This window comes from Pristiophorus japonicus, chromosome 13 (genome assembly GCF_044704955.1).
Source record: "Pristiophorus japonicus isolate sPriJap1 chromosome 13, sPriJap1.hap1, whole genome shotgun sequence".
Taxonomy (NCBI): domain Eukaryota; kingdom Metazoa; phylum Chordata; class Chondrichthyes; family Pristiophoridae; genus Pristiophorus; species Pristiophorus japonicus.
This window is the reverse complement of record NC_091989.1, coordinates 191,630,640-191,651,978: the sequence shown is the minus strand read 5'-3', so window position 1 is coordinate 191,651,978 and position 21,339 is coordinate 191,630,640. Positions and strand designations below refer to the sequence as shown.

The 21,339-nt window shown below is 50.4% G+C and overlaps 1 protein-coding gene across 2 annotated transcripts in view; it reads right to left on the bottom strand.

Annotated features, from left to right (window-relative positions):
* LOC139278994 (CKLF-like MARVEL transmembrane domain-containing protein 3) overlaps positions 1-21,065 on the bottom strand; it is a 65,314-nt gene extending 44,249 nt beyond the window's left edge. The window contains exons 1-2 of one of the 2 annotated variants that reach the window (XM_070898294.1): positions 20,631-21,065; positions 4,182-4,281 (exon numbers count right to left, since the gene is read on the bottom strand). In XM_070898294.1, the coding sequence (XP_070754395.1) occupies positions 4,182-4,281; positions 20,631-20,911 (381 nt within the window). In that variant the 5' untranslated portion in view covers positions 20,912-21,065. Of the gene's footprint in view, positions 1-4,181; positions 4,282-11,198; positions 12,368-20,630 lie in introns of those variants that run through there. The other variant, XM_070898295.1, reaches the window with a different exon arrangement.
* Between the last annotated feature and the right edge of the window lie 274 nt (positions 21,066-21,339).

Sequence of the window (21,339 nt, the reverse complement as noted above, 5' to 3'; positions counted from 1 at the left end):
TAGCGAGAGGATTTGAATATAGGAGCAAGGAGGTCTTACTGCAGTTGTACAGGGCCTTGGTGAGGCCTCACCTGGAATATTGTGTTCAATTTTGGTCTCCCAATCTGAGGAAGGACGTTCTTGCTATTGAGGGAGTGCAGCGAAGGTTTACCAGACTGATTCCAGCGATGGCTGGACTGACATATGAGGAGAGACTGGATCAACTGGGCCTTTATTCACTGGAGTTTAGAAGGATGAGAGGGGATCTCATAGAAACGTATAAGATTCTGACGGGACTGGACAGGTTAGATGCGGGAAGAATGTTCCCGATGTTGGGAAAATCCAGAACCAGGGGACATAGTCTTAGGATAAGGGGTAGGCCATTTAGGACTGAGATGAGGAGAAACTTCTTCACTCAGAGAGTTGTTAACCTGAGCAATTCCCTGCCGCAGAGAGTTGTTGATGCCAGTACATTGGATATATTCAAGAGGGAGTTAGATATGGCCCTTATGGCTAAAGAGATCAAGGGATATAGGAGAGAAAGCAGGAAAGGGGAACTGAGGGAATGATCAGCCATGATCTTATTGAATGGCGGTGAAGGCTCGAATAGCCGAATGGCCGACTCCTGCACCTATTTTCTATGTTTCTATGACACGGCGAGATGGATTTTAGCAAAGCTTTTGATAAGGTGCCACATGGCAGACTGGTCACAAAAGTAAAAACCCATGGGATCCAGAATTGGTTCAGAGGCAGGAAGCAAAGGGTAATGATTGATGGGTGTTTTTGTGACTGGAAGGATGTATCCAGTGGGGTTCCACAGGGCTCAGTGCTGGGTCCCTTGCTTTTTGTTGTATACATCAATAATTTAGACTTAAATGTAGGGGGTATGATTAAGAAGTTTGCAGATGATACAAAAATTGGCCATGTCCTTGATATTGAAGAAGAAAGCTGTAGACTGCAGGAAGATATCAATGGACTGGTCAGGTGGGCAGAACAGTGGCAAATGGAATTTAATCCGGAGAAGTGTGAGGTAATGCATTTTAGGAGGGCTAACAAGGCAAGGGATACATATTAAATGGTAGGACATTGAGAAGTGTAGAAAAAGAAAGGGACCTTGGAGTGCATGTCCACAGATCCCTGAAGTAGCAGGCCGGGTAGATAAAGTGGTTAAGAAGACCTATTTTTCTTTATTAGCCATAGAATATATGGGAAGGGAGGTTATGCTTGACCTGTATAAAACACTATTTAGGCCACAGCTGGAGTACTGCGTGCAGTTCTGGTCACCATATTACAGGAAAGATGTGATTGCACTGGAGAGGGTACAGAGGAGATTCATGAGGATGTTGCCAGGACTGGAGAACTTTAGCTATGAGGAAAGATTGGATAGGCTGGGGTTGTTTTCTTTGGAATAGAGTAGGTTGAGGGGAGACCTAATTGAGGTGTATAAAATTATAAGGGGCCGAGATAGAGTGGATAGGAAGGATTTATTGCCTTTAGCAAAGGGGGCATAGATTTAAAATAGTTGGTAGAAGGATTAGAGGGGAGTTGAGGAGAACCTTTTTCACCCAGAGGGTGGTGGGGGTCTGGAACTCACTGCCTGAAAGGGTGGTAGAGGCAGAAACCCTCACCACATTTAAACAGTACTTGGATGTGCACCTGAAGTGCTGTAACCTATAGGGCTACGGACCGAGAGCTGGAAAGTGGGATTAGGCTGGGTAGCTCTTGGTCGGCCGGCGCAGACAAGATGGGCCGAATGGCCTCCTTCCGTGCTGTAAATTTCTATGTTGCTATGATCCTGGGTCTATATGTAACTCCAGTTCCACAGCAGCGTGGTTAACCCTTACCTGCCCCTTGACGTGGCCGAGCGAGATGCTCAGTTGTATCAAACTGCAACAGGAGTAGGTGGCAGCTCACCACCACCTCAGGGGCAACTAGGGAGGGGCAATAATAAATGCCGGCCTTGCCAGCGACACGCACAGCCCCAGAATGAATAAAAAACAAAAGCTGCATCTTCCTCAAGCACACATTGACAGAAGAAATGATTGGCAAAGAACCTCTTTGGCTGAAATGGACATAAAGTTGGCTGAAGCATTCAACGGTAATTGGCTTTCCTATTTGGATGGGTACGTCGATCTCCCCGTCTCTCCTGAAGGCATCGACTCTTGCTTGGGTTCCCAGGCCTCAAGCAAGCAGCCATTCTTCTCGTCTCAGACCGGACAGCAGGCTCCAACTGACGACCCATTGCGGCACTTTGCAAAAGAGCACTGAACTTTGTTCGGGAGCAGGAGCAGGGGCCCTGGCTGATTCCCCCTCCTCCTGACCCCAGATCTGGGCGGCCGAGATCAGCTGGCCCCGAGATGTTCCTCAGTCAGTTTGGCTCAACCCCAAAGCTCCCCTCCCCGGGCCAAGGCAGTGGTTACATGTCATGGATTTGTCATCACCGAGCTCTGCGCTGTTGCCTGACAACTTGCTGATGTACAGATAGGGATCTGGGCTTTCCCCCAGCACCAGCTCCTGCACCTGGAGACACTCCTGGGACAGGGTCTGGCACTGGCCCACCGCCAGCTGGGAGTGGCAGTTGGGGCAGATGGGAGCGCCGCAGGAGCGGCAGCACAGCAGCGAGCCAGCCTTGCCCTCCAGGCTGCTGGGCGGGATGTAGAAGGAGTGCGGGGGCTCCCGGACGATCTTGCCCCCGCCCTCCCGTGATGGGCCGGCCGCCGGGTCGGGGTGGCCCATCAGCGGCCCACCGCCCAGCAGCTCTGTCGGGGAGCAAACGCAGCAGTCGGGGGCGGGAGCGGCCGCTAGCCCCTGGGGCTGCCGGAGCGCCGTCAGCTCCGGGGGGCTCAGCCCCACACACTGCGGCTGGGGCTCGGCAGCTGGGCAATGGTCGGCGCGGCGGGGCAGTACCGGCCCCGCGGTCTCGGCGATCGGGTAGGGCAGCTTGTCCGTGTCCATGTTCTTCAACTCAATCTCCACACCCGCCATGTAATCGCTCCTCCAGCCACTGCCGTTCAGGAAGCTGCCCATCTTCAGCGCCGAGATACTGTCCGACATCGGGTAGCTTGAGCTGGACCACTTGTCCTCGGGATATGTGCGGCTGGCAGCAGCTGGCCCGCCGGGACTAGGGGGCCACCTGTGGTCCGGGGCAGGGGCCTCCCTGTGGCCTGGGGCCTCCCTGTGGCCTGGGGCATGGGCTTCCCTGTGGCCTGGGGCATGAGCTTCCCTGTGGCCTGGGGCAGGGGCCTCCCTGAGGCCTGGGGCCTCCCTGTGGCCTGGGGCAGGGGCCTCCCTGTGGCCTGGGGCAGGGGCCTCCCTGTGGCCTTGGGCAGGGGCCTCCCTGTGGCCTGGGGCAGGGGCCTCCCTGTGGCCTGGGGCAGGGGCCTCCCTGTGGCCTGGGGCAGGGGCCTCCCTGTGGCCTGGGGCAGGGGCCTCCCTGTGGCCTGGGGCAGGGGCCTCCCTGTGGCCTGGGGCAGGGGCCTCCCTGTGGCCTGGGGCATGGGCTTCCCTGTGGCCTGGGGCAGGGGCTTCCCTGTGGCCTGGGGCAGGGGCTTCCCTGTGGCCTGGGGCAGGGGCTTCCCTGTGGCCTGGGGCAGGGGCCTCCCTGCCCTCAGTCTGCAGGCTCAGGCTGTCGGGCGGGACCGCGCTCAGCGGACAATGGCAGAAGGGGCTCAGGGAGCGAGGCCCCGAGGACAGGTGCAGCACAGGTTCCGCTCGGGCCTTCTGCACCACCACGGACTGGTCCAGCAGCAGCAGAGAGTGGCCCTGCTGTAACTCCGGGTCCGGGGCCGCGACCCCGGGGGCCGCGACCCGCTGCTGCAGCAAGTCAGCAGCAATGGCGATGTCGGTGTATTCGCTGTACAGGTCGATGCTATCGGGCAGCACCGTCCTCGCGGAGCCGGGGAGCGGGTGGCTGGCGTCCTCCGGCTGGGGGTCGGTGAGCGGGGACGGTGTGCCGGGGGTCCCCGGGGCCAGCCCTTCCCCTCGCCCTCCCGAGCCGGTCGCCGTGGCGGCCAAGTACTCCACGCAGTCGGCCTGGCCCAGGCCCAGCGTGGACCTCATCCGGACAATGTCCGCACAGCCGCCCTGCGTGGCCTGCTCCAGCATCTCCTGCATCACTTCGCACTCGGCTCTGGCCAGGAAAAACTCAAACCCGAGCTGACCAATCTCCTCCTTGCCGACCTGCTTCGACATCACGTACTCACTGGCTCCATTCCGACTGTATCCCAACTTTTCCAGAATCTCTTGCAGAGCATCAGGTGACAGCACGGGTTGAATGAAGTAGACAAAGGCTCCTGTGAAAGTCTGGAGTGAATACGAGTGCGTTAGCTTTTCAGTCAACGATAACCAAAGTTTTATCTCCAGCATCTTCCCTTCCACCTCCTGATCCCCTTCAATTTCCCCCCCCCCAGCTCTCCTAAAACATAACAATTAGGACCAGGAGTCGGCTATATGGCCCCTCGAGCCTGCTCCGCCATTCAATAAGATCATGGCTGATCTTCGACCTCAGCTCCACTTTCCCGCCCGATCTCCATATCCCTTAATTCCCTTTGTTCCTAAATAATTAGCGACCTCAGTCAAGACTGAGCCCACAGCCCTCTGGGGCAGAGAATTTCAAAGATTCACCATCCTCTGAGTGAAGAAATTTCTCCTCAGCTCAGACTTAATTGGCTAACTCCTTATCCTGAGACAGTGACCCCTGGTTCTAGATTCCCCAGCCAGGGGAACCATCTTCTCACCATTAACCCTGTCAAGCCCCTTAAGAATTGTAATTTCTTGTAAAAAAGTTTTAATTAGATTGTCTCTCATTCTTCTAAACTCCAGGGAATATCGGCAGAGTCTACTTAATCTCTCCTCATAGGGCAATCCCCTTATCTCAAGAACCAGTCTAGTGAACCTTTGTTGCATTCCCTCTATGGCAAGTATATCCTTCCTTAGGTATTGAGACCAGAACTGTACACAATACGCCAGGTGTGGCCTCACCAGGGCCCTATATAATTGTAGTAAGACGTCTTTACTCTTATTCTCATATGAAAAAAGACTGGATCGACTAGGCTTATATTCACTGGAATTTAGAAGAATGAGGGGGGAATCTCATAGAAACATATAATATTCTGACGGGATTGGACAGGTTAGATGCAGGAAGAATGTTCCTGATGTTGGAGAAGTCCAGAACCAGGGGTTACAGTCCAAGGATAAGGGGTAAGCCATTTAGGAGCGAGATGAGGAGAAACTTCTTAACTCAGAGAATTGGAATTCTCTACCACAGAAAGTTGTTGAGGCCAGTTCATTAGACATATTCAAAAGGGAGTTAGATGTGGCCCTTACGGCTAGAGGGATCGAGGGATATGGAGAGAAAACAGGAATGGGATACTGAAGTTGCATGATCAGCCATAATCATATTGAATAGTGGTGCAGGCTCGAACCTATTTTCTGCACTCCTATACTCCTGGACCTATTTTCTATGTTTCTATGTAGTCTCTAATCCCTTTGTAACAAAAGCTAACATAGCATTTGCTTTCCTAATTGATTGCTGTACCTGCATGTTAATCTGCATATGCCACATTGCAACAGTCTCTCGCTGTTCTAAAAAAAATTCTGATTTTGTGTTTTTCCTACCAAAGTGGCTAACTTCACACTTCCCCACACTGTATTCCATGTGCGGATGACACCAAATTGGGGGATAGTAAATACTAAGGAGGACTGGAACAAATTACAGGGGGCATTGATAAACTTGCAGAATGGGCATATAATTGGCAAATGAAGTTCAACACAGATAAATGTGAGGTATTACATTTTGGTAGGAAGAATAGGGAGGTCACTGATTACTTGGAGGGTGAGAGTCTGGGTGAGGTAGAGGAACAAAGGGATCTCGGAGTGCAAATACACACATCACTAAATGTTGCGACACAGGTTAGCAAGGCCATAAAAAGCAAACCAGGCACTAGGGTTTATTTCTAGAGGGATAGAATTGAAAAGTAGGGAAGTTATGCTAAACCTGTATCGAACCTTGGTTAGACCACACTTAAGAGTACTGTGTACAGTTCTGGTCACCATATTATAGAAAGGATTAGAGGCACTGGAGAGGGTACAGAGATGATTTACAAGGATGATACCAGAAACGCAAGGGTATACATATCAGGGAAGGATGAACAGGTTGGGTCTCTTTTCTATTGAAAAAAGAAGGTTGAGGGGTGACCTAATAGAGGTCTTTAAAATGATGAAAGGTTTTGATAGAGTGGATACAGAGAGAATGTTCTCACTTGTGGGGACGAGCATAACTAGAGGCCATCAATATAAGATCGTCACCCAGAAATCCAACCGGGAATTCAGGAGAAACTTCTTTACCCAGAGAGTGGTGAGAATGTGGAACTCGCTGCCACAGGGAGGGGTTGAGGGGAATAGTATCGATGTATTTAAGGGGAGGTTGGACAAGCATATGGGGGAGAAGGGAATAGAGGGTTATGCTGATAGATTTAGATGAGGAAAGACGGGAGGAGGCTCGAGTGGAGCATAAACGCCGGCCTGGACTGGTTGGGCCCAATGGCCTGTTTCTGGGCCGTATATCCGATGTGATCCTGTGTAATTTGCTGTGTTTTCCTCATTCAGTCAACCTGTTGCCCTGAAGTCACCAACTCCTTTCCCAGATCCTAACTCGCACCAAGTCCCGTTCACCCATTACCAATGTTGCCTTTAAGCCACGAGGCCGTGCAGCTCTCTGGGCCTTGCGCGCTGTCGGGTCTTCAGAGAGAAAAGTGCTCATGCGCGGTATTTTGAATGGGCCGCAAAAAAATAAATGGGAACAGTGCCCATCATCATCATCATCGGCAGTCCCTCGGAATCGAGGAAGACTTGCTTCCACTCCCGAAGTGAGTTCTCTGGTGGCTGAACAGTCCAATACGAGAGCCACAGTCTCTGTCACAGGTGGGACAGACATTCGTTGAGGGAAGGGTTGGGTGGGACAGGTTTGCTGCGCGCTCCTTCCGCTGCCTGCGTTTGATTTCTGCATGCTCTCGGCGATGAGATTTGAACCCTGTGCTCGCTGACATATACTGGCTCACAGTATGGGAACCTCTCGATTTAATAAATCTCATCCTTCTGTTCAAATCCCTCCATGGCCCTCGGCCCCTCCCTATCCCCACAACCATCCCCCCACTCCTCTAATTCTGTCCTCTTGACCATCCCTGATTATAATCACTCCACCATCAGTGGCCGTGCCTTCTGTTGCCTGGGCCCCAAACTCTGGAACTCCCTCCCTAAACCTCTCCACCTCTCTACCTCTCTCTCCTCCTTTAAGGCGCTCCTTAAAACCTACCTCTTTGACTAAGCTTTAGGTCACCAGTCCTGATATCTTCTTATGTGGCTCGGTGTCAAATGTTGTTTCTTTGATAACTCTCCTGTGAAGTGCCTTGGGACATTTTACTACTTTAAAGGTGCTATATAAATACAAGTTGTTGTAATCTATTAAACATATAACTAAACTTTGTAGCTTATCCACTGAACTGAAAGCGTGTCTTTAAATTTTAATTATTAAAAGGCGGGATAGAATGTTCTAGAATTAAACATTGAGACATGAACCACTTGGATTAACCATGCATATATCTTTGGAACAGAAGAGGCTGGGGGGGGACCTTATTGAGATGTATCAAATTATGAGGGGCCTGGATAGAGTGGATAGGAAGGACCTATTTCTCTTAGCAGAAGGGTCAACGACCAGGGGATATAGATTTAAAGTAATTGGGGGGAGGTTTAGAGGGGAATTAAGGGGAAATTTCTTCACCCAGAGGGTGGTGGGGGTCTGGAACTCACTGCCTGAAAGGGTGGTAGAGGCAGAAACCCTCACCACATTTAAACAGTACTTGGATGTGCACCTGAAGTGCCGTAACCTGCAGGGCTACCGACCGAGAACTAGAAAGTGGGATTAGAAACATAGAAAATAGGTGCAGGAGTAGCCCTTTCGGCCATTCGAGCCTGCACCACCATTCAATATGATCATGGCTGATCATTCACCTCAGTACCCCTTTCCTGCTTTCTCTCCATACCCCTTGATCCCTTTAGCCGTAAGGGTCACATCTAACTCCCTCTTGAATATATCTAACGAACTGGCCTCAACAACTCTCTGCGGTAGAGAATTCCACAGGTTCACAATTCTCTGAGTGAAGAAGTTTCTCCTCATCTCGGTCCTAAATGGCTTACTCCTTATCCTTAGACTGTGACCCCTGGCTCTGGACTTCCCCAACAACGGGAACATTCTTCCTGCATCTAACCTGTCCAATCCCGTCAGAATTTTATATGTTTCGATGAGATCCCCTCTCATTCTTCTAAATTCCAGTGAATATAAGCCTAGTCGATCCAGTTTTTCTTCATATGTCAGTCCTGCCATCCCGGGAATCAGTCTGGTGAACCTTCGTTGGACTCCCTCAATAGCAAGAATGTCCTTCCTCAGATTTGGAGATCAAAACTGTACACAATATTCCAGGTGTGGCCTCACCAAGGCCCTGTACAACTGCAGTAAGACCTCCTTGCTCCTATACTCAAATCCCCTAGCTATGAAGGCCAACATGCCATTTGCCTTCTTCACCGCCTGCTGTACCTGCATGCCAACTTTCAATGAATGATGTACCATGACACTCAGGTCTCGTTGCACCTCCCCTTTTCCTAATCTGTCACCATTCAGATAATATTCTGCCTTCCTGTTTTTGCCACCAAAGTGGATAACCTCACATTTATCCACATTATACTTCATTTGCCATGGATTTGCTCACTCACCTAAACTGCCCAAGTCACCCTGCAGCCTCATAGCATCCTCCTCACAGCTCACACTACCACCCAGCTTAGTGTCATCTGCAAACTTGGAGATATTACATTCAATTCCTTCGTCCAAATCATTAATGTATATTGTAAATAGCTGGGGTCCCAGCACTGAGCCCCGCGGCACCCCACTGGTCACTGCCTGCCATTCTGAAAAGGCCCCGTTTATTCCCACTCTTTGCTTCCTGTCTGTCAACCAGTTCTCTATCCACGTCCATACATTACCCCCAATACCATGCGTTTTAATTTTGCACACTAATCTCTTGTGTGGGACCTTGTCAAATGCCTTTTGAAAGTCCAAATACACCACATCCACTGGTTCTCCCTTGTCCACTTTACTAGTTACATCCTCAAAACATTCTAGAAGATTTGTCAAGCATGAGTTCCTTTTCATAAATCCATGTTGACTTGGACCGATCCTGTCACATGTGCTGCTATGACGTCTTTAATAATTGATTCCAACATTTTCCCCACTACTGATGTCAGGCTAACTGGTCTATAATTCCTTGTTTTCTCTCTCTCTCTCCCTTTTTAAAAAGTAGTGTTACATTAGCTACCCTCCAGTCCATAGGAACTGATCCAAAGTCTATAGAATGTTGGAAAATGAACACCAATGCATCCACTATTTCTAGGGCCACTTCCTTAAGTACTCTGGGATGCAGGCTATCAGGCCCTGGGGATTTATCGGCCTTCAGTCCCATTAATTTCCCTAACACAATTTCCTGACTAATAAGGATTTCCTTCAGTTCCTCCTTCTCACTAGACCCTCGCTCCCCTAGTATTTCCGGAAGGTTATTTGTGTCTTCCTTAGTGAAGACAGAACCAAAGTATTTGTTCAATTGGTCTGCCATTTCTTTGTTCCCCATTATAAATTCACCTGATTCTGACTGCAAGGGACCTACATTTGTCTTCACTAATCGTTTTCTATTCACATATCAATAGAAGCTTTTGCAGTCAGTTTTTATGTTCCCTGCAAGCTTACTCTCATGCTCTATTTTCCCTTTCCTAATTAAACCCTTTGTCCTCCTCTGCTGAATTCTAAATTTCTCCCAGTCCTCAGGTTTGCTGCTTTTTCTGGCCAATTTATATGCCTCTTCCTTGGTTTTAACACTATCCCTAATTTCTCTTGTTAGCCACGGTTGAGCCACCTTCCCCGTTTTATTTTTATGCCAGACAGGGATGTACAATTGTTGAAGTTCATCCATGTGATCGTTAAATGTTTGCCATTGCCTATCCACCATCAACCCTTTAAGTATAATTCGCCAGTCTATTCTAGCCAATTCATGTCTACCATCAAAGTTACCTTTCTTTAAGTTCAGGATGCTAGTATCTGAATTAACTGTGTCACTCTCCATCTTAAATGAAGAATTCTACCATATTATGGTCACTCTTCCCCAAGGGGCCTCGCACAACAAGATTGCTAATTAGACCTTTCTCATTCCACATCACCCAGTCTAGGATTGCCTGCTCTCTAGTTGGTTCCTTGACATATTGGTCTCGAAAACCATCCCTAATACACTTCAGGAAATCCTCCTCCGCCATATTGCTACCAGTTTGGTTAGCCCAATCAATATTTAGATTAAAGTCACCCATGATAACTGCTGCACGCATCCCTAATTGGCTGGATAGCTCTTTGTCGGCCGGCCGACAGACACGATAGGCCGAATGGCCTCCTTCTGTGCTGTAAATCTCTATGATTCTATGATATCTCGAGGAGCAACTTAAGTCAGTTTTGTACATATGGCCCCTCCAGCAACTGTCAGCAGTAACCAGGACATCAGCTCTCCCCGTGGAACCAGTACTAGCATTCCAGTTCCCTCACAGTGTCAGCTGTGGCTCAGTGGGTAGCACACTCGCCTCTGAGTCAGAAGTTTGTGGGTTCAAATCCCACTCCAGAGACTGGAGCACAAAATCCAGGTTGACAGTCCGGTGCAGCGCTGAGGGAGTGTTGCACTGTCGGAGGTTCCATCTTTCAGATGAGACGTTAAACCGAGGCTCAGTCAAGTGGTCCTAAAGGATCCCATGACCACTATTTCGAAGAACAGCAGGGGAGGGCTGTATTTATCCCTCAATCAACATCACAACAGATGATCTGGTCATGATCACGCTAGCCTGGATTTTACAGTAAGTAGCGAATGAAGGGCACTCGCCCACAGATACTCTACGGTCTTTTGTGGGAATTAGAGAGACATTTCGGTGCGGCGCCCTCTACAGGGGAGCTGGGACCTGTGTGAACAGATAAAGCAACAATGTGTCTCCACAACCAATCAGATTGAAGAATCCTTACTGAGCCACGCAGAGTCTGAACCAGGAAATGCGAGTTAGAATATTTAATTTAATGTAAAATCATGTACAGAAATTGAAACAAAGGGAGGGAAAGAAAGATGTGATAAAGAAAGAGAGAGAGATAAAAGAGACAGAAAGGAATTTGAAAAAAAAAACCTCCAACAATAATTAAAATCTGAAGGAAAGAGACTCCACACGTGTAAAAGTGAATTTTCAGAGCCAGAGAGTTTGTTTGGCAGTAATTAAGATTTATTACACCATTACAGTGTCAGCTGTGGCTCAGTGGGTAGCACACTCGCCTCTGAGTCAGAAGGTCGTGGGTTTGAGTCCCACTCCAGGGAGTTGAGCACAAAAAAAAAATCTAGGTTGACACTCTCAGTGCAGTGCTAAGGGAGTGCTGCACTGTCGAAGGTGCCAACTTTTGGATGAGACGTTAAACCGAGGCCTTGTCTGCTCTCTCAGGTCGACGTAAAAGATCCCATGGCACTATTTTGAAGAAGAGCAGGGGAGTTCTCCCCGGTGTCCTGGGGCCAATATTTATCAACAATCAACATCACTGAAACAGATTATCTGGGTCATTATCACATTGCTGTTTGTGGGAGCTTGCTGTGCGCAAATTGGCCGCCGCGTTTCCTGCATTACAACAGTGACTACGCTTCAAAAAGTACTTCATTGGCTGTAAAGTGCTTTGAGATTTCCGGTGGTCATGAAAGGTGCTATATCTTTCCTACTTTTGCTTGAATGGACAAGCCCTAACCTTTTGTCGGGTGTTGAGTGGGTATTTAGTGTGGTACATAGCGCAACGTGTATTTCAATGCTGAGTCTCTCGACGAGGTGGTGAAGCTTGTGGAGGAGCAAGGGAACTTGGGCAGCAAATTCCTGATTCCGCGTTTAAGTGTGTGTGTGTGGACACTGGAAGCGGCTGTCCGATTTACTCCATAATAACAGTGGGCGCCGATAGCCTCACCGTTATTCAACCCGCAAAGATCTGAGCCTTTGCTGTGCGTGGGAGCTTGCTGTGCACAAATTAGCTGCGGCAGTTTCTACATTCCAACACTGACTACACTTCAAAAAAAAGTACTTCACTGGCTGTGAAGCAGCATTCCTTGTGCACGGAGCGAGAGAGGGGGATCACTGCTCAGTCACCTCCCACGGAAAGTGCGTGTGGTGGGCAATCAAAACACAATACATTAAAGGGATAAATAGCAGGATATAAAAAGGAACACTGCGGATGCTGGAGATCTGAATTAGGAACAGCAAACTTCTGTAAACCACTCAGCGGGTCGGGCAGCATCTGTGGAGAGAGAAACAGAGTTAATGTTTCATGTCGGTGACGTGGGGTCAGAACTGGGTGACAACCAAAAGCCATCGAGCTGAAATGTTAACCCACGATTCTCTCTCCACAGATGCCTGTTTTGATCTTATTTAAGAGTTCTCAGTGAGGGGAGAGGACTAGTGTGTTAGCTTTTGTTACAAAGGATAGAGCATAAGAGTAAAGACGTCTTACTGCAATTATACAGGTCCCTGGGGAGACCACACCTGGAGTATTGTGTACAGGTCTGGTCTCCTTACCCAAGGAAGGATATACTTGCCATAGAGGGAGTGCACCAAAGGTTCACCAGACTGATTCCTGGGATGGGGGGATTGTCGTATGAGGAGAGATTGAGTAGACTGGGCCGATATTCTTTAGAGTTTAGAAGAATGAGAGGTGATCTCATTGCAACATATAAAATTCTTACAGGGCTTGACAGGGTAGATGCAGGGAGGATGTTTCCCCCGGGCTGGGGAGTCTAGAACCAGGGGTCACAGTCTCAGGATAAGGGGTCGGCCATTTAGGACAGAGATGAGGAGAAATTTCTTCACTCAGAGGGTGGTGAATCTTTGGAATTTCTTCACTCAGAGGGCCGTGGAGGCTCAGTCTTTGAATATATTCAAGACAGAGGTGATAAATTTTTGGGAACGAAGGGAATGAGTTTGAAGATCAGCCATGATCTCATTAAATGGCGGAGCAGGCTCGAGGGGCCGAATGGCCGACTCCTGCTCCTAATTATTATGTTCTTATGTTGCAGCCGATTGAAGCTCGAGAGTTAGACACGGAAGAGGTGGAGTCGGAGAGTTGGCCTTCAGCATCTCGTGGTCGTTGAACCATTGTTTAACCCTGGCCAATATTTATCCCTCAATCAACGTCACCAAAAACAGATTATCGGGTCATTATCACGTTGCTGTTTGTGGGAGCTTGCTGTGCGCAAATTGGCTGCTGCGTTTCCTACATTACAACAGTGACTACACTCCAAAAGTACTTCATTGGCTGTAAGGTACTTTGGGACATCCCGAGATCATGAAAGGCACTATATAAATACAAGCCTTCCTTTCATTAGATGTATTCGAACCCCTCCCAGTTCCAGGAACTGCTTCTCACATCCCCGCCTCTGTTTATCCGGCTATCAGTCAGTCAGCCAATCACCCTCCCCGAGACCGAACCTGTTGGTGACACATGATGAGTAGGTGGGAAATTTCCCCACCGCCCTCCCATTAGACCCTGCCCCACCCCCATCAGACCCATCACCTCCCCCCCATCAGACCCCGCCCACCCCCAACCCCCCATCAGACCCTGCCCCATCCCCATCAGACCCTTCACCTCCCCCCATCAGACCCATCACCTCCCCCCATCAGACCCCACTCCCCAACCCCCTATCAGACCCCGCCCCCCATCACCTCCCCCCTTCCCCCATCAGACCCCGTACCCCAACCCCCTATCAGACCCCGCCCCCCCATCACCTCCCCCTTCCCCTATCAGACCCCCCCCCCACCCACCAGACCCATCACCTCCCCACCTTCCCCCACCCCCAGTGTACTGCCTCCGATCAGGACCACCGCTCCAAGCACTGAATCTCTGCATGGCAATGACTTGTTGGGATGGAATAACTATTGGGTTCCATTGTTGGTACGTACAGTGGCCTTGAGGAGAAAGCTGTCTCTGTGCAGCACCGTATCATATTTCTCAGAAATGTCCTGCAGCGCATCCCAGACAGTAAATTATTTTTAGAGTGCTGTCACTGCCAAATAGAATTACATAGCAGGAACGACACAGAGACAAGTCCAGCGGATCGTGTCAGGATTCATGCCACCCGACCCCATCACTATATCCTTCTATTCCCTTCTCCCTCATGTGTTTAACTGGACTCCCTTTAAATGAATCAATGCTATTCACCTCAACCACTCCCTGTAGCAGTGAGTTCCACATTAGAATCACAGAACAGTACTGCACAGAGGGAGGCCATTCGGCCCATCGAGTCTGCGCCGGCTTTCAAAGAGCAATCCACTCCCCCACTTTATTGGATTAATTAGTGACTACCTTATATTTATGGCCCCTAGTCTTGAAATACTGCAGACATTGGACAGGTTCAGCAATGAGAGATGACCTTATCGAAACGTATAAGATTAGGAGGGGGCTTGACAAGGTGGATGCAGAGAGGATGTTTCCACTGATGGGGGAGACTAGAACTAGAGGGCATGATTTTAGAATAAAGGCCCGTCCATTTAAAACTGAGATGAGGAGAAATGTCTTCTCTCAGAGGGTTGTAAATCTGTGGAATTCGCTGCCTCAGAGAGCTGTGGAAGCTGGGACATTGAATAAATTTAAGACAGAAAGAGACAGTTTCTTAACCGATAAGGGATGAAAGGGTTATGGGGAGCTGAGTCCATGATCAGATCAGCCATGATCTTATGAAATGGCAGAGCAGGCTCGAGGGGCCATATGACCTACTCCTGTTCCTATTTCTTATGTTCTTATGAATCTGGGTATTGGCGATGTTGGTTGAGGGATGAGTGGTTGGCGCAGGCACTTTTTCGAAATAGTGGCCGCGGGATCTTTTGCACCCAGCTGAGCGGGCAGACGCACACAGTGCGGTGCTCCCTGAAGGGCCAGCCAAGGTCAGGAGCTCAAGTCCTGGAGTCAAGCCTCAAGCCGATAGCCCTCTGACACACTGAGCTACACTGGCATGTCATGCGGATCAAAGGTTGCCAAGCCTCTGGGATTACCCTGCAATCTCCAGCAATTAACGATTCATCTCCCGAGAAATTCACCATTGTCCCGTTTGGGGGCTCTTAACTTTGAAAAGTTAGCATCAGGCGCTAACGATGTCAACTTTAAAAAAAAAAAAAATTTGCCGCTTGCGTTCCAGGAAAGAAGTGAGGCACGAAATCAGGAACTCCAGGCCCTTCCCGGAGCGGTTAATGGCAGCCGGCGAGGGAGGCGGCACTCACTGGGCCGGGCAGCGTTGCCCCGTTGAACAGCTCCTCCCCTCCCTTAAAGAGACGGGCCATTTCTGCAGGCTCTGCAAAATAAACACAACATACCTGGTCCTCGATGGCAGCCGCGACCGTGATCGATCACGGCCATGAACCCGTGAATTTTTTTTAAAAATCGATGAAAAAAGGTACTTTTTTCCCCCCGACTTACCTTGCCTTTAACCGTCGCCCCGGTAACGGCTGCCCGACCCGCACCTCCTGCAGCTGTCGGTGTTTCCGCCCGGAGCCGCTGCAGGAAGTCGGGTTAACGGGGGCAATGTGCACGCGATGACATCACGCCGTCGGGCCGCCCAATTCAGCGCGAGTCGATGCCAATGCTGCGCCCAGTCACAAAGCCGTTCGTGCCCCCGGGGGTCACCAACGGGAGGAGCAAAGGCAGCCAATTTTCACCCCCATAGAATCAGAGAACGGTTACAGCACAGAAGGAGGCTATTCGGCCCGTCGAGCCCGTGCCGGCTCTCTGCAAGAGCCCCTCAGCCAGTCCCCCTCCCCCGCCCTTTCCCCGGAGCCTTGCTAATTTTTTTCCTTCAGCTACTTATCCAACTCCCTTTCGAAAGCCACGATTGAGTCTGCCTCCACCACCCTCTCAGGCAGCGCATTCCAGATCCTAACCACTCGCTGCGGAAAAACATTTTTCCTCATGTCGCCTTTGGTTCTTCTGCCAATCGCCTTAAATCTGTGTCCTCTGGTTCTCGACCCTTCCACCAATGGGAACAGTCTCTCTCTATCTACTCTGTCCAGACCCCTCATGATTTTGAACACCTCGATCAAATCTCCTCTCAACCTTCTCTGCTCCAAGGAGAACAACCCCAGCTTCTCCAGTCTATCCCCGTAACTGAAGTCCCTCATCCCTGGAACCATTCTCGTCAATCCCCCCTGCTCCCTCTCTAAGGCCTTCACATCCTTCCTAAAGTGCGGGGCCCAGAATTGGACACAATACTCCAGTTGAGGTCAGACCAGTGTTTTATACAGGTTCATCATAACTTCCTTGCAATTTAGCAAGTCACTTGGTTGCATCAGCGGTTCAAGGCGGCCCACCATCTTCTCCAGTGCAATGGGCAATAAATGCCGGCCTGGGAATGGGTAAACGAGGTTGTATGTCTGCCGTTGGATGGACTTCAGTGCCCCGGAACTGCCGTATACATCACATATCTCAGGGTCTGTCACCAGACTCAGCTCTATTGTGTAAACAGAGAGTTCCAGGCTGTCTGCCAGAGTAAACACACATTGAGACTGTTGGGCAGACCTCTTGATACCTAACATTGTCTGCCTGCTCTCCTGATACTTAACTCAACAACAACTTGCATTTATATAGCGCCTTTAATGTAGTAAATCATCCCAGGGCGCTTCACAGGAGCGATTATCAGACAAAATGTGACTCCGAGCCACATCAGGAGATTTTAGGACAGTGAGCAAAAACTTGGTCAAAGAGGTAGGTTTTAAGAAAGCAAGACTTGCATTTATATAGCGTCTTTCACGACCACCGGACGTCTCAAAGCGCTTTACAGCCAATGAAGTACTTTTAGAGTGTAGTCACTGTTGTAATGTGGGAAACGCGGCAGCCATTTTGTGCACAGCAAGCTCCCACACACAGCAATGTGATAATGACCTGATAATCTGTTTTTTTGTTATGTTGGTTGAGGGATAAATATTGGCCCCAGGACACTGGGGATAACTCCCCTGCTCGTCTTCGAAATAGTGCCGTGTGATCTTTTACGCCCACTTGAGAACAGACGGGGCCTCGGTTTAACGTCTCATCTGAAAGACGGCACCTCCGATAGTGCGGCACTCCCTCAGTACTGCCCATCCGACAGTGCGGTGTTCCCTCAGTACTGCCCCTCCAACAGTGCAGCACTCCCTCAGTACTGCCCCTCTGACAGTGCGGCGCTCCCTCAGTACTGCCCCTGCGACAGTGCAGCGCTCCCTCAGTACTGCCCCTGCGACAGTGCGGCGCTCCCTCAGTACTGCCCCTCCGACAGTGCGGCGCTCCCTCAGTACTGCCCCTCCGACAGTGCGGTGCTCCCTCAGTACTGCCCCTCCGACAGTGCGGCGCTCCCTCAGTACTGCCCCTGCGACAGTACAGCGCTCCCTCAGTACTGCCCCTCCGACAGTGCAGCACTCCCTCAGTACTGCCCCTGCGACAGTGCAGTGCTCCCTCAGTACTGCCCCTCCGACAGTGCAGCACTCCCTCAGTACTGCCCCTCCGACAGTGCAGCACTCCCTCAGTACTGCCACTGCGACAGTGCAGCGCTCCCTCAGTACTGCCCCTGCGACAGTGCAGCGCTCCCTCAGTACTGCCCGTCCGACAGTGCAGCACTCCCTCAGTACTGCCCCTCCGACAGTGCAGCACTCCCTCAGTACTGCCACTGCGACAGTGCAGCGCTCCCTCAGTACTGCCCCTGCGACAGTGCAGCGCTCCCTCAGTACTGCCCCTCCGACAGTGCGTCGCTCCCTCACTACTGCCCCTCCGACAGTGCAGTGCTGGTGTGTCAGCCTAGATTTTAGTGCCCAAGTCCCTGGAGTGTGACCTGAACCCACAACCTTCTGACTCAGGAACGTCTTAAAGGAGGAGAGAGAGGTGGAGAGGTTTAGGGAGGGAGTTCCAGAGCTTGGGGCCCAGGCAGCTGAGAACACGGCCACCAATGGTGGAGCGACTATAAATCAGGGATACTCAAAGGGGCAGAATTGGAGGAGCGCAGACATCTCGGGGGGGAGGCTGGAGGAGATTACAGAGATAGGGAGGGGCGAGGCCATGGAGGGATTTGAAAACAAGGATGAGAAATTTAAAATCGAGGCGTTGCCTGACCGAGAGCCATTGTCGGTCAGCGAGCACAGGGGGTGATGGATGCGAGTTATCAGAATTACATACATATTTGTTTTTACGTGTTTTTCTTGTCCTTCAGGGAGCCGCCCCGTACTGGGGTAGACTTCCACTGGCACCGAATGCCCTCCAGTACCTCCCACAGGTAGCAATGCTGCGACCTTGTACAGAGAGTGCTGACAGGCAATTGGATTATAGGGGGGTGGAGGGGCGCATGATTGTTCCTGCTTCTGCCTTTGTCCTCCAGGAGGGGGCGCCTGATAGCTGTCGGGAAAAAGAGCTCAAACTGGTGTTTCCCCAGACAGTGGCAATGAATTCAGAGCAAAACAGCTACACGTGGTACTTGTGGTAATTCTGGGTCTATTTGCTAATTGCATGGCAGGGCCCCAGTTGCATGGCTGGGGTCGTCACATACATATACTCTTAGAAACAATGGTGCTGGCTACCTTGCAAATGGTCTGAGCGTCTCATGTTCAGGAGTGTGCCGTACTACCCAATATCTAACGGCACAATACTGAAACTCAGGGGCATGACTGTAAGGCCTCTGTGTGTTTAAATAGTGCACCAGTTGTGATCGAAATCACTTAATTCAAGCAGTATGACTCAATTTAGCACAATTATAAAAAAATACTGAACATGCTGCGATTTCCCATATCACTTGGTTGCCTTGCTTGACTTAAACAAGATAACATCTAGCTGACCTCCTGCATTTGAATCTTCAGAGTCTGGGTGAAAGCTTGTCCGAGCAGCTTTCTGTTTAACAGGCTGACTATCGGTGACTGCGTCCATGTTTTGCTACTTTAAAGGCGCTTAAATACAAGTCGGCGTTCACTCTCTCGCACACACTCTCGTAGGTGTTCATGTTCACTCTCTTGTGCACACCCCACACACTCATACTCGCGCTCCCTCTCACACCGCCACACACACACTCACTCTCTCACACATGCTCTGACACACATGCACATGCTCACACACATGCTCTCACACATGCACACACCACACACACACATGCACACACCACACACATACACCTCCCCTCACACGCTGCTGCTCCCTCTTTCTCTTATTCTCTCATGCTCATATTTCTCTCTCGTATCTATGACTGTCTGCAGAAAGGACGGTAAAGGCAGAATCTTCAGTATGGCATTGAGAATCTATGAGTGGATGAGCACACCCTAGAAGAAGCCCACGGCTCAAAGGACAAAAGCAGAGTTGCGAAATGTCCCAGGAAATCTGGGTCGTTACAAAAGTCTCTGATTGTCCCTGGACCCACCCCCAACAAATCTTGTGTCTTGCCTTTATTACCCTGTGTGTGATAAACCTCGCTGGTATTTCATTAGAGGCCATTTGTTATTATATTCCGGATCCCTGCTGTAATTCCCCGACCCGATTGTAAAGCAAGAGCCTCGTTTATCTGATCCAAGGTTTCTCCGCACTGTGCAGATCGACCTTTATTAACCTCTGCTCATCCCTCGACTCTCTCTCTCTCTCTCTCCACCCCCCCCCCCCTCATTTCTGTGCTGTAAATTCCATGTAACCGCTGCAGCTTGTCGTGGTTTATGTGACCAAACAAAGTGTCTCACTGGGCCATTTCACAGGGCAGTGAAGAGTCGCCCACATTGCTGTGGGTCTGGAGTCACATGTCGGCCAGACTGGGTAAGGACGGCAGATTTCCTTCCCTAAAGGGGCATTAGTGAACCCGATGGGTGTACGACAATCCGACAGCTTCATGATCACTTTTACTAAAGCCAGCTTTGGGTTTCCAGATTTAAAAAACTGTATTCTCCCAAAAACCCAACTGGTTCACTTCCTGGGGCAAATATTTATCCCTCAATCAACATCACTAAAACAGATTATCTGGTCATTGTCACAATGCTGTTTGTGGGAGCTTGCTGTGCGCAAGTCTGCTGCCGCATTTCCCACATTACAACAGTGACCACACTCCAAAATTACTTCGTTGGCTGTAAATCGCTTTGAGACGTCCTGTGGTTGTGAAAGGTGCTATATAAATGCAAGTCTTTCTTTCTTACAGGAATCTTCCCCGATCTTACGATGTCACTACAGGACTCTGACCCTGATCTTACGATGTTACTAGAGGAATCTTCCCCCTGATCTTACGATGTCACTACAGGACTCTGACCCTGATCTTACGATGTTACTAGAGGACTCTGACCCTGATCTTACGATGTTACTAGAGGACTCTTACCCCTGATCTTACAATGTTACTAGAGGACTCTTACCCCTGATCTTACGATGTTACTAGAGGACTCTTACCCCTGATTTTACGATGTTACTAGAGGACTCTTACCCCTGATTTTACGATGTTACTAGAGGACTCTTACCCCTGATCTTACGATGTCACTACACAAGTAGCCGAATAGCCCTGACCCCGAGCTGAAGCACACCTCTCTCTGAACACACCAACCTTAATGGACTGGATCTCCTTGCGCCAGGGCCACAGGTACAGGTTGACCGAGATGAGCTCCAGCAGCTCGAAGGCTTTGCCGAGGGCCCGGAAGGGGTCGGGCCGTGGGCAGCGGGGCGCCACCAAGTCCTGGGCCAGGCGGTAGAAGTCCAGCCGCTGGAAGCGCTGGCCGGCGGCGGACTGCAGCCAGCCCTTGCCCTGGCGGACCTGCTCCGGCCCGCTGCAGGGCGACAGGTTGCCGGAGGCCAGGTCCCGCTGGTGGAAAGCCAGGAAGTTTTCATAAAGTTGTCCCTTGCTGCGGCCGGCCATGTCGCGGGGATACAGTGTGTCCCTTTCCGCAGGGTATCCCGCAACAATGTGTCCCTGCCCCGCTATCGCCCAGCTCTCGCCTCCGGGACCCCCGGGCGCAAGTTTCGTGTCAATTCCGACTGCGAGGCACTGGGCAAAGTGAAAGTGATCATGCGCAGTCCCGCGGCTCCTCCCTCATTGTTTGTTTCAGCCGCCGGGGCGGGGGACACATCCTTCTGCAATACTTGTCTCTCTTCATTCACTCACAGGCTGGGGGGCGCCTCTTATATTTCAAAAGAGAAGATGCATAAGCATCTGGGGCAATGTTCTTTTCAGGGCTACAGGGGAGTGGGACTGGCTGAAGAGAGGGTGTTCCCACTGATGGGGGAGACTAGAACTAGGGGGCATAATCTTAGAATAA